Source organism: Manihot esculenta, chromosome 1 (genome assembly GCF_001659605.2).
Source record: "Manihot esculenta cultivar AM560-2 chromosome 1, M.esculenta_v8, whole genome shotgun sequence".
Taxonomy (NCBI): domain Eukaryota; kingdom Viridiplantae; phylum Streptophyta; class Magnoliopsida; order Malpighiales; family Euphorbiaceae; genus Manihot; species Manihot esculenta.
The window spans coordinates 39715935-39733326 of NC_035161.2; the positions used below are offsets into that span (position 1 = coordinate 39715935).

General features: G+C 36.9%; 2 protein-coding genes and 1 long non-coding RNA gene across 5 annotated transcripts; 1 reads left to right on the forward strand and 2 right to left on the reverse strand.

Annotated features, from left to right (window-relative positions):
* The first annotated feature begins 576 nt into the window (after positions 1–576).
* LOC110613675 (protein RADIALIS-like 3) lies at positions 577–2755 on the forward strand. Of its 3 annotated transcripts, XM_021754914.2 has the most exons (3): positions 577–823; positions 960–1560; positions 1838–2283. In XM_021754914.2, exons 2-3 carry the CDS (start codon positions 1271–1273, stop codon positions 1872–1874), a joined length of 327 nt encoding a protein of 108 aa, XP_021610606.1. In that variant the 5' UTR covers positions 577–823; positions 960–1270; the 3' UTR covers positions 1875–2283. The 3 variants fall into 3 exon arrangements, with proteins under 3 accessions (XP_021610606.1, XP_021610601.1, XP_021610614.1); XM_021754909.2 differs by having other exon boundaries at positions 577–1560; XM_021754922.2 differs by lacking the exon at positions 1838–2283 and adding an exon at positions 2504–2755 and having other exon boundaries at positions 595–1560.
* A 152-nt stretch (positions 2756–2907) lies between these two features.
* Positions 2908–3777, reverse strand: LOC110613689. Its single transcript, XR_006352715.1, has 2 exons — positions 3086–3777; positions 2908–2960 (listed from the first exon to the last, which is right to left on the reverse strand). It is a non-coding gene; the product is annotated as an uncharacterized LOC110613689 (long non-coding RNA).
* A 7772-nt stretch (positions 3778–11549) lies between these two features.
* On the reverse strand, positions 11550–14358 carry LOC110619479 (two-pore potassium channel 5). The gene is made up of 2 exons (XM_021762960.2): positions 13074–14358; positions 11550–12126 (listed from the first exon to the last, which is right to left on the reverse strand). Exons 1-2 carry the CDS (start codon positions 14081–14083, stop codon positions 11979–11981), a joined length of 1158 nt encoding a protein of 385 aa, XP_021618652.1. The 5' UTR covers positions 14084–14358; the 3' UTR covers positions 11550–11978.
* Between the last annotated feature and the right edge of the window lie 3034 nt (positions 14359–17392).

Below are 17392 nucleotides of genomic sequence, written 5' to 3' on the forward strand. Positions count from 1 at the left end.
CCGACCCACCCATTGGATCACATTCCCATATGCGTGGGGGCAATTGCCGCTCATACATCTTTGGCTGAGATCAACTCTTTTCCTTGCAAAGTTCGCCCACTTTGGGCTCTACACCAACCAATGGTCTCTATCAGCCATATTATGATATTTCTATAGTCATAATCTTTAGTTATTTATGGATTCCTATGACGTACATATATATTCATATCCCATGTGACTGCCACAAAAAATGATCAAGTATATAAGGCTATAAGCAGAGCCCAGAGATTTATGGTTGCTAATGGGTCCATAGCTGAAGGAGACTGATTAAGATATTAGATACCCATCACAAAAAAATGCCTTGCCTTAAGGACCTACTGATGAGGAAAAAGAAAATTAGGTTTTGAATTGGTTTTTCTATGTCCAATCAATGGAAATTTGGTAAATAAAGAAACATATCCTTTTACCTCATTAGGGTCCTCATTCCACTATTTTACAGCAAAGTCTTTCTCACATTTAAAAGTACTTGAAAATGACCCAGTTACCAATTGTGATTGCTTGACAAATTAATATTGCGTGGAAAAAAAATCAAGTAACGAATGATCCTGCCCAGAGAAGTCATTTTCTTTTTATTGCCAAGTTAGAAATTTGTTAAAAAAATGTGAAAATGTGCTGATTGGCTTCAAATGAAATCTGCCGGTTCTACTTCACCATTGATGGAGTGAATTCTGATTTTTTGTATAAAAATTTACATGTGATGATGGCAGCAGTTCCGGATCTAGCAGCAATTGGAATCCAATGCTAGAATTGGAAAATTTTGGGATTCTGGGTCCTGCAAGAAATGGTTAGTGAAGAATTGGGTTTTGTCTTTTTTTGATTATTGGTTTCTGGATTTGAACCAAATTGCTTAATATTGAATTCTTGTATTATGTTTAATTAGTATTTTATGTATTTTTCCCTCTCTCATTGCTTACGTCCAGATCTGGACCAAGAAGGGCAAATTGTCTCTGACATACGCACACCCAGAAACTCCCTATAAAAAAAAACAAAAAAGAGAAGATCTGCTTCTAAGTTCTAACCCGCATATCTGACATGCCCCCAATGACTTAGGGATATTAGAATCTGGTCAAGAGAATCAAACAAACTACCAGAAAAGATTCTCACACTTCTTCGATGAATACTATAATGTGAATGGCCAACTGGGTCTTGCTTATTTTTCTCTGAAAAAAGAGTATAGATTGATCGAGACTCTATAATAGTTGTTGTGTTTTGGTAATTGGTATTCGATAATATGGATGATTTTCCAAAAATGTTGTTTGGGTGGAGCTGGGAAGAGAACAAGCTATTTGAGCTGGCTTTGGCAGCAGTTGACGAGGAAAACCCTGATCGGTGGCAAGTGGTTGCATCCATGCTTGGAGGAAAGAAGAGTGCAGAGGATGTGCAAAAACATTATGCGATTCTTTTGGAGGATTTGCAGTTTATAGAGTCAGGTGAATTGGATCATACACTTGTTGAAGAAGCTCAGGCTTGTGTTGAAGTTGAACGTACTCCATCTGTCTGTTGGACAGAAGAAGATCAGAAGTATGTCCTCACTTTCTTCATTAGTTTTATTTCTCTGCTTTTCTTTCCCTTTCCTGTTATGTTTCCATGAAACAATCATTGGTTTTATTGGAGGCTTCCTTTCTCATACAGTTCATAATAGTTTCTGTTGATTTTTCTGAATATGTATTCCACTTCGTGCCTGGTAGTAGCCTCTCAACAGAGTTATTGAAATCTCCTCTGTTTAAAGGTTGCCTGCGTCTTTCGATTTGGCATTCCTAATTCATATGTTCTGAGGCATCTCGATCATGTTGTTTAGGGTCAACCGAGTGGACCCAGTTTTGCTACTCTGCTAAATATCGTTAAGTTATTGACAAACTCTGTTCGTGTCTTCTTCGGCCTGCACAATCATCCTCGTATATAATTCAGATGTCTCCAAAAGCCAACATTAGGCCAGTTAGCTGCTGATTGAGAAATACATGCAATTCTTGCTCAGAAAAATCTGCTATAGTTTTCTTAGTGATTTTGCGTTGTTGCATGTTTCTAACCAAGAATTCAACCATATTTCTCCAGCATACTTCAGCAAACATCTTCATCCCAGAAGCAGCTATCAGATTGCTTACTGCTACTGGTTCATTTTTCTCTATATGGTTTCTTTAAGTCTGTGGTGTCTGGTTAAACTTTACTCTGATGTAATTTCTTGCTTCATCAGTGAAAGTCTGCTGTTAATTTCATTTTAAACTCATAAAAATCGTGATTCATTTCTAGCATTAATCTCATCTTTCTCAAATATTCAAGTATATATATCTCCTCTCAAAAGCAATGAACAGAATGGAAAAGAGCAATCCTAAGTTCCTAATTTTCATAGTGAATTTTTTTTTTTCATTATCATGATAAAAGTTAAAATTCCTTAAAAATTGCGTATGATATAATGATTGATGCTCTTGAATTAAAATTTGTGTTATTATTGCATCTTTGAGTACAGATTGCTGGCGCAATTGAACATAAATTAAATTGTAGAGCTGAAGTGGCTGTTCAACAAAACAGAGACATCCTGTGCAAGATTTGCTTTGAAAAATGTGATTGTGAGGTATGCACATAGGAGTTTTTCTCAAGCGCTGTAAGTTTTTTCGTAAGCTCTATTCTGTAAAGCAGAAAGCATATGCCAACTCAACCTGTATGTAACAGATGGATTTGGAAATATCAGTCAATGGATTTGTTATCACTACTTACTTCAGTTGACTAGAATTTTAGAACCTCTTTTTATGGTTAATAATGGAAAAAAAAAAAGAAAGAAAAATAAAAGGTTTTGCTCGTTATGCCCAAGAATAGCAATACAACGAGGGGCAAGAGCAACTGTCACTAAAAGAGGAGACCCACTCATATCACTAGCATGAAGCTCCCTCATTCCATTAGCTTGAGTGAGAAAATAAGCTATCAGCCTGTCACCCAAATGAAGCCCTTTAGCAAACGATCCTAGTTTGTCAAAACTATTTGAATAAATCTTTTTGGTAAACCAAGAAAATCTGTATTCAATATGCTATAATGTAACAAGAAGATTAGGTACATTTCCTTAGACTTCTTCTCAAGAATTGGTTTTGACAAAACGAGAGTTCAGGATTCATAGTCATCAACGTCCTCGGAACGATATTTCCCTTGGCCAAAACCATCTCTCTTCAAGAGTCAAGACCCAGTATAGAAAATGGAATTGCATCGATCATCATCTCTTCATTCTTCAAGATGTATCAATTCATCAAAGAGATAAATAAAATGCTAATCTAGCGATAAGGGTCAGCATATGTTAGTCTAAATCAGGCAAAAGAAAATTTCAACGTTAGACATAAAAATATCATGCGCAGAAAATTCCAAACATCAATGCTAACAATTCCCTTAACAGGGTTCTTAAATGAAGTATAAGCACGAAATTGTGAAAACGAAAAAAAGTGAGGAGGGAGAAAAGGAGGAGCCACAAGCCAGGGAAGAGGCAGTGCATGGGTGGAGCCAAAACAGATATTTCCATTAATAGCTCCATCCATGCTCTGCCTGTTCCCAGTCTTTGTCAGCCTCTTTCTTTCCCCGCTTCCCCAAAACCCAAATCCCATTCACTTGCCTTGCCATGCTGATACCATGCTATTTTGCAGCGAGAAATCTACCAAATTCCTCCACCTTCTTTGTGGGCAGACCATCAACATTTAGATCGGTTGTTTGGGGCTATGCTGTGAATCATGGGGGGCTTTTTATTTGACAAAAGGTGAAGGTTTATAGTACTACTCTTATGTACTACCAAATTCAAATTGGGCTACCTGACCATGTACTACCTTTTGCCTGCTTTAGTAGTAATCAGATTAGATTAGGCAAGTTCTGAGGTTTCTTAAGGATGTTGCATGTACTGCACTCTCTTCTTTTTCTCTTTGTACTTGCAAATTCATTTATGATGAAAATGTTTAAAAAATTGAATTAATTTCTCCAACAGAAAACTTTGATTCCCATATAAAGATTTTAAAATAATTTGGAACATTTGATTGAAAAAATATGGATATGTATAAAGTGTGTCATCAAGCCAAGCCTAAAGACATCTAAGATCCCTTTAACTTCATGGGTGTCTGTTTGTAGAACCTGTGAAGGGAAGGGAAGAGAAGAGACAGATGCAAGCAGACCCAATAAAAAGCAAGCAATGATAAAACTGAACCAACAAGCCAACCCCCAGCCCAAGAAACTTGGTTAAGCCTACACATGATCCGAATGTACAACTTTGCAATGGACAGTAATCACCAATCATTTAGAGTTTGTATGTAATTTGGTAAATGTAAATATTTATTTCTGCCCGAGAAAGAAGAAGTGCTTGCGGAATTGGAATATAATGATCCAATAGCATGAATCATTAAAAAGGCAAACTCTAACTGTCCATTCTAATAAAAATATATATGAATTGCTGATAAACGGTTGTCGAAGCCGTCAAAAATAAACCTATTAAACAATCAACAATAAACTTGTAGATAGTGACAATAGGGTCGAACCACAGGGAATTGACACTAAAGATCTTCCTAATAATAACCAAGATAAGTAAATAACAAATAATTAAAAGAGGGGGGTTTTGAGTTGATGGATTAACACTAAATAACAAAAGAAAGCAATAATTTAAAGATGAGTAAATCAATAAGAGAAAAGCTTCTAGTTGAAGTATGGATCTTATTTCAGATTGTTTAGAATTGATCATTGATTCTTTAACTCTCCTATTTATTCCAATAAATTAGTTTTGGATGTGGAAGACGCTTCTCACAATCCAAATTCCTCCTTAGTTCTAGTTTGATTAGGAAACGTTCGCTAATCAAACACTAATCAACAAGTTGCCAAGGAACGTCCTTGGGGCATTGTAGCATCGAACAACTGTTGACTGCATTAAGACTTAGAGAAACCCAATTCTATCCTTGCCAACCGCGTGGTCAAGTTTAGATTATGCAATTTGATTAAATGTGTATTTGAACAATCTAAGCAATTATGGACCTAAATCATTCAAACAATATTACTTAAGCAATTTAAAAGCAATGGGCCCTTATTGATTCTAAAAGCAAAGTAATATTTATGGAAAGCTCAAATTGCATAAATATTGAAAATAAATAGAAGTTTAACAATGGAGATTTAAATCTCCCAATTCATCACAAAATCTGAAATTCACCAACTTCAACTAGAAAAGAAGGAGTTTAGCCACTCATGGTGGACTAAATACACAAAAAGATGAAAAGAAAAGAAAAAGGAAGATGCTGGAGAGTTTCTGGCGAGTTCAATTCCTCAGCCGAAGATGCCTTTGCTGGTTTGGAGGTTGCCCTTTTATAGTTGAAGAGTTCCATCCTTCTAGGGTTTTGAAACCCCTTTTTAATTTGGCTTGTGACTCCTCTTTTGATGTTGAATTTAATTGCAACTGGAATTCCTTAGGTGAGAAACTCTTTCGTGGCTCTTGGAATTGTTTTGGTAGTGATTGAGTTGGATTTGGACTTCTGAAAACTTGAAATTCGGTTTCCTGAACAATTTCCCGCTCTGCTGTATTTTCTGCTGTCGAAGTGATTTGCCCTGCGATTTGACCAGTTTCTTCAAGTGATTGGGCAAATCGCTGACCAGATCGCTTCTCTGTGAGTCAGTCCTCTATGTCTCTGCGAGTGATTTGGCCAGTGATCCTCGCGTTTCTTGGGCAAATCACTTGCCATATCACTACTGCCTGTTGCCTTCAGGTTTCTGCTTCAGCCTGATTTGGGCAAGCAGTGGGCAAATCACTGGGCAAATCACTGACCCGATCACTTTTCTGTCAACTTTCTGCACTTTTTCTCCAATTCTCCAATTTCTTCCTTTTCTGTAAAAACAAGATAAAAACCATAAATTAAGCTAAAAAATGTGTAAATAAGCAATAAAAAAGATAATAAAAATGTGGCTAATTTATGCTTGATCAAATACCCCCACACCTAGCTTTTTGCTTGTCCTCAAGCAACAAATAACTTAGCCAATCAAGCCCCCTTTTTCCTTAGAGCCTAAGTTCCACTTAATCAGCCCCCCTAGACTCCTAAATTGAAGTATCACAGTATAGAGTACATGCACTAAGGTCATCCTCTCCTTTCCTTGTTTCCTTTCACCTACCATGGTCAAGAGAAAGGTTTTTGGTTCAATCATGCTTATTCCTTTATGTTAGTTTTAATGCAACCCCTAGGAGTGATTTGCCCATTTTCTTCTCTCTTTCTTTTTATTTTTATTTTTATTTTTAGCAGCACTTATTCTTATCCTTGCCTGAAAAAGTCACTAACCTTTTTACGCGATTGTGTACATGGGTGATACACCCCCGGTTACTCAGTTAGTCACTTGTTCAAGTGGCTACTAGCTCTGTTCATAGTCTAGACCATCGAAACGTATTTGCTTGAAAAAGTCACTGACCTTTTTACGCGATTGTGTACATGGGTGATACACCCCCGGTTACTCAGTTAGTAACTTCTCCAAGTGGTTTTTAGGCACAGTTCATAGTTTTAGACCATTGGAACAGGTTTATGATTTGTGCTTTGTGCTGGTTTTTTATGATAGTTTGGGCAAATCAACTCATAGGGAGTTACACTAGCTTTGTGTTTGCATGCATTTGTATTTTTATTTCTCTTGACCTTAGCACATTTAAGGATTCAATTCAAGAGAAAAACTTCCTAAGTGAAGGTAACATACTGTGAATGATTCAATTTAGGCTTAAAGGGGTGGCAAATCAATGGGGTCATGAGATAAGGGTACTCTTTCAACCTTGTTATCTATGTTGAGTAGAGCAATTAGCTACAAAATTCTGTGTGTGTGTGCAAAAAGTGTGAAGAAAGAAAAAAAAAAAAATTTGGTGTGTGCAATAAGGGGTAAAAATAATGCAAAAAGAAACAAAAAGAAATCAAAAAAATGGAAAGATGGTGTGATCAGTGAATAAAGACTCTCTAGTACCCCCACACCTATCCCACATATTGTCCTCAATGTGTGAATAAACATATAGAAAAATGAAGGAGAAAAGGGAAAGATATTTCCTGGCCTGGGGGTGATTTGACCAGTGACTTGGGCAAGTACTGGGCAAATCACTGGGCAAATAGCTATCTGTCACGGTGCTGGGGCAGAAAATGGTGAACCAGCAGCTGCAACATGCTTTCCATGTGCTGCATCCTATCTTGAGCCTCCACCGAATGGTCTTGAGGTGCCTTTTATGTCCTCCAAGGTCCACCCAATTGCTTTCTTGTGCTTCCTCAACACATCAAGGAGCTTCCTCTTCTTCTTGGCTGAGCTGGTTGGAAATAATTACTGGAAGTGTATTTCCAGCTCCCAAGTAGGCATATTTGAGGTGGCTAGGCAAGGGTTTCAGATCTGGTGCATTCTCTGTCTGCTGGTTTTTTGTCTGCTTACTGTCTGATTTGAGCTGTGATTTGAGCAGATTTTCTGGTATTCTGGGCAAATCACTGGGCAAATCACTCACTTCCAGCAAGTTACAGCAGTCTGCTGTTTTCTTTGTTTCAGTGATGTTGCTGTCCACTTCTTCTCTCCTGCAAAGACCTTCATAGAGTAAGTTTTCTTGATCAAAATCAAAAATTTCTTGACTTAAATCATCAATTATATCAAGGCCATAAACAGGAGAAACATCATTGGGGAATTTCATGGCATCATAAACATTAAATTTTATAATTTCCCCTTCAAACTCCATGGTCAATGTGCCATCATGCACATCAATTTTTGTTCTTGCTGTGCTCAAGAATGGTCTCCCAAGTAAGATATCAGAGGTGATGTTGCCCTTGTCCTCCTCCATGTCAATCACATAAAAATCAGCTGGGAAGACTAGTTGGTCCACTTGCACCAACACATCTTCAAGCACTCCTTTGGGGTAGACAATGGATCGATCAGCCAATTGGATCATAATGCTGGTGCCCTTGAGTGTACCTGCATTCAACAAGTTAAAAATAGAAAGAGGCATGACATTTATTGAAGCTCCAAGGTCACACATGGCCTTCTTTATTCCCACATTGCCTATTTTGCATGAAACCGCAAACATTCCTCTATCTTTGCATTTGACTGGTAGTTTTCTTTGGATGACAGCTGAAACACACTCCCCCACACTTACCTTTTCATGTTTAGCAAGTTTCCTCCTATTGGTGCATAGCTCTTTGAGAAATTTAGCATACCTTGGTATTTGTTTGATAGCATCAAGTAGAGGTATGTTGATTTCTACCTTGCGAAGTGTCTCCAATATCTCTTTTTCCTCTTTCTCCTTTTGGGACCTTGCAAATCTCTTTGGGAAGGGAGGAGGTACCTTGAATTTCTCCATAGGTTGTTGTTTCTGCCTTTGACTTGATTCTGCCTGGTCTGTTGATTTGGGCAAATCACTTTCTGCCTTCTTTGGAGAATTGGGCAAACCACTGCTGGACAGCTTAGTTTGCCCAGCGATCGGGTCAGTTCCTACGAGTAAACTGGGCAAATCACTGCCCTGATCACTTTCTGGCAGAATTTCTTCCATGCCCTGTTTTTGCAATTTTTCATCCCTATTGTCTTGTAACTCCTTTCCCCTCCTCAATGTGATGGCACTAGCATTTTGCCATGGATTTATCTCAGTTTGGGAGGGCAAACAACAACTTACTTGTGCTAGCAATCTGGTTGTGCTGGATTCTCCAGGGGGCTGGTTTGTTTCAGAAATTTCAGCAGATTTTGGTTCAGTTGGGGCACTTCCAGCAGTTGCTGGTTTATGGACAGCAGCAGGGGATGTAACAGGTACTTCGGCTGGTGCTGATTTGTGGGCAGCAGTGGTTGTGGCAGTTTGACAGCAGTTGCTGTCTCTATTTTCAGCAACTTGGACAGCAGCAAATTCTGTAATTTCTGGTGTAATTTTGGCAGTTTCAGCAAGTGCAGCAACTTCTGGTTCAGTTGGGGCAATTTCTGAGGTTGCTGATTTTTGGACAGCAGGTGCTGTTTTTGCAGCAGGAGCTTCGGTTGGTGCTGATTTTTGGACAGCAGCAGGTTCTACAGTGGTGATTTGTGCCTCAGATTCAGCAGCTTGGTCTGTTTCTTCGTCATCGTCCCATAGATCTTGAAGCTCTTCCTCCCTTCTTAATATGTGCGCGTTCATTGAGTTGACCGCTTGATCCACTTGCTGTTGGAGAATTTTCCCAGAAATTTCCAATTTTCTCACCATCTCTTCAAGTTCCATATGGGAGTTTTTAGGTGTTGCTTGGGCTTGATAGTTTTGGTAGTAGTCAGCCCTTGCATAGCCATAATTCGGGTTGTCCCCCCAACATGGATTGTATTGCAGATCTCTTTGGTAGTCATGGTCTGTCCTTGTATAGCCATAGCTCATATTGTCTCCCCAACCTGAATTATATGTGTCAAGGTAGGGATTATGTCTTGGCTGTCCATAGAATCCTTCAAATGCATGTGCTTGTTGAAGTTGTTGAACTTGTCGAGCTTGACTATAATTTCTCACAATAGAGGTTAGTTCAGAAATTTGAGAAGAGAGAAAAGACATACTTACCGTAGCCATGCTTGTAAGGTCTTGGCAGTGCGTTCAATTTCAGGATCGTAAAGAAGAGCTTCTTTACGATCAGCCCTGATCATAAAAGGAAAATACGTTAGTTTAAATCAATTCCCCGGCAACGGCGCCAATTTTTGATAAGCGGTTGTCGAAGCCGTCAAAAATAAACCTATTAAACAATCAACAATAAACTTGTAGATAGTGGCAATAGGGTCGAACCACAGGGAATTGACACTAAAGATCTTCCTAATAATAACCAATATAAGTAAATAACAAATAATTAAAAGAGGGGGGTTTTGAGTTGATGGATTAACACTAAATAACAAAAGAAAGCAATAATTTAAAGATGAGTAAATCAATAAGAGAAAAGCTTCTAGTTGAAGTATGGATCTTATTTCAGATTGTTTAGAATTGATCATTGATTCTTTAACTCTCCTATTTATTCCAATAAATTAGTTTTGGATGTGGAAGACGCTTCTCACAATCCAAATTCCTCCTTAGTTCTAGTTTGATTAGGAAACGTTCGCTAATCAAACACTAATCAACAAGTTGCCAAGGAACGTCCTTGGGGCATTGTAGCATCGAACAACTGTTGACTGCATTAAGACTTAGAGAAACCCAATTCTATCCTTGCCAACCGCGTGGTCAAGTTTAAATTATGCAATTTGATTAAATGTGTATTTGAACAATCTAAGCAATTACGGACCTAAATCATTCAAACAATATTACTTAAGCAATTTAAAAGCAATGGGCCCTTATTGATTCTAAAAGCAAAGTAATATTTATGGAAAGCTCAAATTGCATAAATATTGAAAATAAATAGAAGTTTAACAATGGAGATTTAAATCTCCCAATTCATCACAAAATCTGAAATTCACCAACTTCAACTAGAAAAGAAGGAGTTTAGCCACTCATGGTGGACTAAATACACAAAAAGATGAAAAGAAAAGAAAAAGGAAGATGCTGGAGAGTTTCTGGCGAGTTCAATTCCTCAGCCGAAGATGCCTTTGCTGGTTTGGAGGTTGCCCTTTTATAGTTGAAGAGTTCCATCCTTCTAGGGTTTTGAAACCCCTTTTTAATTTGGCTTGTGACTCCTCTTTTAATGTTGAATTTAATTGCAACTGGAATTCCTTAGGTGAGAAACTCTTTCGTGGCTCTTGGAATTGTTTTGGTAGTGATTGAGTTGGATTTGGACTTCTGAAAACTTGAAATTCGGTTTCCTGAACAATTTCCCGCTCTGCTGTATTTTCTGCTGTCGAAGTGATTTGCCCTGCGATTTGACCAGTTTCTTCAAGTGATTGGGCAAATCGCTGACCAGATCGCTTCTCTGTGAGTCAGTCCTCTATGTCTCTGCGAGTGATTTGGCCAGTGATCCTCGCGTTTCTTGGGCAAATCACTTGCCATATCACTACTGCCTGTTGCCTTCAGGTTTCTGCTTCAGCCTGATTTGGGCAAGCAGTGGGCAAATCACTGGGCAAATCACTGACCCGATCACTTTTCTGTCAACTTTCTGCACTTTTTCTCCAATTCTCCAATTTCTTCCTTTTCTGTAAAAACAAGATAAAAACCATAAATTAAGCTAAAAAATGTGTAAATAAGCAATAAAAAAGATAATAAAAATGTGGCTAATTTATGCTTGATCAATTGCCATAAGGATTATAAAATTTTAAGATTTGAGCTTTTGTTAAGAAGCAAAAGAAAAATAAATAAAATAAATCAATAAAAACTCTGCATAGCTCTTTTATTTTTCTTTAACAAAATGGGGATTTCTGATTTTTTAAATAGTAGTTGTGTTAGGTTTTATGACTTCCCACTAAAACCTACAATCTATATTAATGTTTTTGGTCAAAAATAGAGGGAAAAATTGCACATATCTGAATTAAGAAGGGTGGAATTTTTCCCATTTTCTGGAGTCAAGAAAATAATGAATGACTGGGCATTTGTAATTTTAGATTTAGATTCATTTTTTAATTATATCTTTAATAATGTCTAAGTACTAATGCTGAGTAGTATAGTTGAGTTGTACAATTTTCTCATTGCATTTTTTTCCTTGGGAATTGTTCCAGTATCAATGCTTTAATCACATTGTCAATTTGTTATACAAAGTCAAGGCCCCAGGATAAAAAGATCTAGATTCTGAGAGATGGGCCTGGGGGGTGTGGTCGAGTTCGTGAAACTAGGCAACCATGCGTTGCCCTTGTGTTCGCATTCCTTGTTTTCTCCTGTGATCTTGTACTAAGCCAAGAAGTGCCTGTCAGCTCCTCGTGCCACCGCTTGCATAGCTAATCTGCTACCATATTTTTGATAGATAGGACATCGATTGCGCATGTATGCCACCAATTCTTTTGCAAGAAGATTCTCAGGTTCCTTCTTCCTGTGTCCTGCTCCCAGAATAAGGAGATAGCTTCTTCTGCTGAAATAGTACATACTAAATTACACCGTCTACTTGTCATAAACGGTTCTCCAATAAATCAGGTAGCGTTATCTTTCCCAAGTTGTTGGGGTCTAGTTTGCTGAATTGATTGCATATCTGCAATATATCTTTCTCCCCAATCTTTCCCATCTCTTTGAGCTTGTAGATTACATATTCCGATTTGCTGCAGGAAAGATTTTAAAAGGAAAACACAAAGATAATGTTAGATAAGCTCCTAGGCTAGGTGAACAGCAAAAGTACTCAAAGCCAACAAAAAAAATAACAGTATTAATAACAATGGAGGTCTTGATTCTATTCATAAATCACTAAGGAAATTACATGAGCTGGATTATAAATAATAAACATCAACCACTATTCAACTTTCTCTACTTTAATTAGCATCCCCAACCTATACACAGTCAAAATATATTATGCATGGCGAAGAATTCTCAACTTTTCAAATTCAAATTCGAATTGAGCACAAACTAGTTATTTAGGAAGCCAAGATTACAAATTCTGGCTACTAACTACTCATTTGAGATCAAACAAAGAGAAGATTAAGATGCAAGTACTGAATTCACAGAAACCTTCAAATACTAAAAGATTCATGGACATTGGCATATCAGGTCTGACTGCTGTAATTTATCCCAAGTTTCCTACATGCTATGTGATGGGTTGTTCAATTAAGCAATGCTTAATTTTAGATATTTCAGCAACAAAAATGTTGCTGGAAAGCTTTGACATGATGTGTTCCATCAGACAACTCTGCAGCTCTGTGTTTCTAGGTCTCCACATCTAGTAAATGAGCATTTTTCATCATATACAAGCTTCTTATAGATTGGCCTCTATTAACTGATCAACCAACTTTAACCTTTAAGATGATAAGAATCTCGAGACAACTAGAATGACAAGTTTGAAATAATGAAATTAATGAACCATTTCTATGATTATTTCTACATATTCTGATACTCGTGTCGTTGTGAGCCAAAAATGCTAACCAGAAAGAACTAACAAAAGAGGAATCCATCACTAATTCAACAAATTTTCACCAAATAGTAAAACTAGAGAATTGATGGAAATTGCGCAACAATTGCACAAGAAGGATTAGAGGGGATCAAGACAGAACTGCACCTAATGAAACCATTGTTATTGATATCAGCAGCCAGCAAATCCTCAACAGTAATGTCCCTATGCAAAACCCACTTGGTGATCCTTCTGTGTCTCTTATCAATTCTAGCCTCTGCCAAATAAAGAAAAGCCCTTGCCACCGCCAGGGTCGAAACCAAAAGCCAAACAGCTGCAAATAGCCTTCCGGGCAGGGTCTTAAACGCTCTATCACCATACCCAACTGTAGTAACCGACATAACTGCCAAATAGATCGAATCAATCCAATCTAGATCCTCTACAAAGTACAGAACCAACATACCAATTCCAATACACAAAACGACCACGCCAAGTGCCAAAGCAACCTTCAATCGTATCCTCATCCTCCCCTTCTCAACATCTACAATGTAATTCCTAGCTGAAAATCCTTGGTGGGTCTTACCCATTTGAATCCCAGCCAAGATCATGCTCTCTTGCAAATCAAGGACATAGTTAACAACCCCACTAAGCAATATGTCTATGAATCCAAAGCCTACCAATACAAAGACGCAGGCGAAAACTTTTGTTACTGGGGTCAACGGAGCAATATCACCATAGCCAATAGTACACATAGTTACTATACAGAAATAGAGGGCATCGACAACCGGGTGGGTTTCTACACCGGAGAAGTTATCTCTGTTAAAAGAGTAGATAACCACACCGAGAAGTAAATACATAGAAAGCAGGAAAATGGCTTGCCTGATAATGGAGTCGGAGTGAGATTGTGGCTTGGGATCTTGGGGCGATTCTGGTTTCAAGTCTCGCATAACGACCATGGCTGGAGCCGTCTTGGAGCGACGGAGAGAACCCGGTTTCCATCTATAGAGGGTTGGAGCTCCGGGGGGAGAAGAGGGTTGCTCTTGTGGGTGATCCTGGATTTCAGAGAATATAAGTGGGGAGGAAAGAGACTGAGGAAGAGAGAAAGAAATATCATGATGATCACGAATGGATTGGGGCTGGGGCATTGTTTGGGAGCCGAGAAAAGGCTCATTTTCCATCAGAATAAAGAAGAAAAAGTCGTTGCGGACCAGTGGCAGGCAAGTGGTCTCTCTCTTTCTCGCTCTCCTAACGTAGCGACTAGTGACCGGAGAGGGAGAGCCGTCTAGTTGTAAGGTGGGAGGGACCCATAAATAAGGCCGTTAAACTGAAGACATTGTCGCAGTCCTCTCCTCTACCAATGACGGCGCTGATGGCTGTGGGTGGTTTTTGCGTAAGCGAATTGTGAACTTCGGGGGAGTAATGTTGTCTCCCCTGCACCTACATGGTTGCAATATTCAAGTAATCTTAATTTTTCCAATGCCATTAGCTCAAAAATTTATTTGTGTTCACCGATTAATTTAACCAACTTTTTTATTTGTGTGTTCTGTTTAGCTTTTATTATGGTTAAACAAAAAAAACTCACGTTAATTATTTAATTCTTATTATCTTATAATTCATAATTTGTAATAAAATTTTTATTTGAGCAAACTGTTTGATTTTTTTTTATAAAATAATAGGTTATTTAAATTAAAAAATATCACTTAAAAAATATAAAAAAATGTATAATAGTTTATTTAAATCTTTTGCTTATAAAATTAATTAGTGATAGAAAATAAATCTTACCAAAAAAGATACTGATTAAACTATTTACTTTATTTAAAAATAAAATGGAAAATGTGGGAGATTTTGTGGACTTTTTAAAATAAATCAAAGACGACCATAAAAACAACATAAAAGAAAAAAATAAGAAATATTTGAAAAATAAAAAAAAGGAAAAGAAACAAAGATCACGTGTAGTAGAAATTTAACATGGGAAACCTTGCACTGTCTGAATCCTCCATTCAAGCGCGTGAGTTTAACCCGAGATGGTGGGGTATGTGGCAATCGTAACAGGTACGGAATAAGTAATCCGTAGACTATAAATCCTGATATTTTACCTTTTTTTTTTTGAAAAAAAAAAATTACACCAACCGCAGCAGCCTTCGACCTACAGCCCACAGCCTACAGGCTACAGCTGATGAGATTTCAATTATTGAGGATGCGTTTAATTATTTGTCTTTTTCATTCGCCTTGTGCTTTCCGCTAAAAGAATCAAGATTTATATAAAAAAAAAAAAAAAATCTTTTTATATTACTCTATGATATGAAGATTTATTTTATAATTAAACTATAATTAATGACCATTTTTTAATAATAATACTTTTCTTAATAATAATTCAACCAAAATTTGTACATTAGCCACCGTCACACGATTTAGATATTGCTAACTTTGTGCAATTCTCTTAGGGATGTCAGGCGAATGGGTTTTTACGGATATCCGATCCGTCCAAATTTTATTAGGATGAATTTGAATTTTTACAAAACGGATTTGGGCGGGTTCGGATTTAAAAATTTTTACACGTTTCAGATTTGGGTAGGGTTCGAAATTAAATAATCGGATACCCGTTACCCAACCCAATTAGCTATACTAACAAAATGAACCTTAATCCCTCATTCCATTTTTTATTTTACCATACTGCTCTCTCTCTCCGTTTGCGCTTCTCTCATCGCTTCCCGCGCCTCTCTCCCCATCTTTCCGTCTGCGCCTCTCTTCCCCGGCAGCCCAATCGGCACCGGCAACGTCTCATTTCTCTCCCCAGCCACGATATCTCCTTCTCTCTCCAGTCAGTCATATCTCCTTCTCTTTCAGTCGGTGACATCTCCCACAGTCCCACTTTCCAGTCTAACGCCTCTCTCCCCCACTTCACTGATGAGTGCTGGTAGCCCAGTCGGCACTGGCGACGTCTCCTTTCTCTCTCCAGTCGACGATAAATCTTTTCTCTTCATTGGCGACATCTCTTACTTCCTAGTCGGAGACAACTCTTCCCTCTCCTCGGTCGGCATCGGCGATATCTCCTTCTCTCTTCCGACTGCCCTTGCCTCTCCCCAATCGGTATCGGCGACATCTCCTTTGACTGAAACTCTCTTCAGGTTTGCTATTTGATTACTGTAACACTGATGATTTTTAGAATTTATGGCTATTAATCTGATATATGGACTAAAAGTAGATTTTTAGAATTTATGAACTATTAATTTGATTATTTGGATACTGTTAAAAAATTTAATTGCAGTTATGAATAGACTTTTTAAGAACTCTTGGTAGTCGGTGATACAGTTCATTACTATGATACTGAATGGATTCTGTTTTTGGTTTTTATTTTCTTTTAGTATATTTAAATTTTTTAATTCAGATTTGTTATTTGGATTAAAATATCTAAATCTTTAAATTTTTTATAATTGAATTGAATTAAAAAAAATCAGGTTCGATCGAATTCGGATATTATGCGGGTATTGTTAAACAGATTTGGAACGGGTACGAATAATAAAATTAAAATATTAAATCGATTTGGGACGATTTGAAAATTTTATATATAATCGGATTCAAATTTGGATACCTTCAATTTTGGGTACCCTACCATTTACATCCTTAAATTCTCCACAATATAAATATTTAAAAATATTGATACATTGAAATAATTATTTTCTCAAGTAGAATACACGTAAAGGATCAAATTTTAACTATTTTGCTTCTTTAACGGTGTATATAATTCTGGAAATTTCTACTAAATATTACTATATACATAAACATTAAATATAATAATACTCAGATTTAACTGAAGAACAAATTTAATTTTATTACTATTTTTGGATTGATTATCCAGTTTATTTATTTACTATATATAAGTGGATCATCATTATTTATTACCCACATGCTCGTTGCTGGCGGCGGTGCAAGTCCTCCCATGGCTACTGATATCTAGGAAAGTCTAGTGATGTGATTTTTTTTGTTTTTTGTAAACAGTCTACTGATGTATTTTTTTGGTCAGCACCTACTTCATGTGTTTGACCAATTAACTATATGGATTATTTAAACATGTGAAATTATAAATTTTAAATTATGAACAAAGTAAAAGAATCCTTTTTTTTTTAACCATAAAAAACTAAATAATTGGCTCTAAATAACATAGACTAAATTATGGTTCACCTTAAAAATTTTATTTGTCCAGTTTATATGGATTCAAAGATTGATTAAATAAAAAAAAATTCAAATATTTTATTTGGTTTGTATTTAATCCGAACATATTAATGTAATTTTAATTTATTTTTAAGATCAATCCCTAAATTTCAATTTTTATACACACAAAAATTTCATTTTTCAATATATATATATATATGTATATACTCCGTAATTAACATGAAATTTAATATTGAATTTCATGTCAATAAAAACTGAATGTTATATATTAATTTTAGAATTAGGTTAAATCTCACCAAATTAAAAAAGTAATT

What these genes read in the sequence shown, in the direction of transcription:
- LOC110613675 (XM_021754909.2), top strand. Translation starts at nt 1,271, where the DNA reads ATGGATGATTTTCCAAAAATGTTGTTTGGGTGGAGCTGGGAAGAGAAC. An exon ending in TGGACAGAAGAAGATCAGAA is followed by an intron (nt 1,561 to 1,837) that starts GTATGTCCTCAC and finishes CATGTTGTTTAG; the next exon opens with GGTCAACCGAGTGGACCCAG.
- LOC110619479 (XM_021762960.2), bottom strand. Translation starts at nt 14,083, where the DNA reads ATGGAAAATGAGCCTTTTCTCGGCTCCCAAACAATGCCCCAGCCCCAA. An exon ending in AATAACAATGGTTTCATTAG is followed by an intron (nt 12,127 to 13,073) that starts GTGCAGTTCTGT and finishes TCTTTCCTGCAG; the next exon opens with CAAATCGGAATATGTAATCT.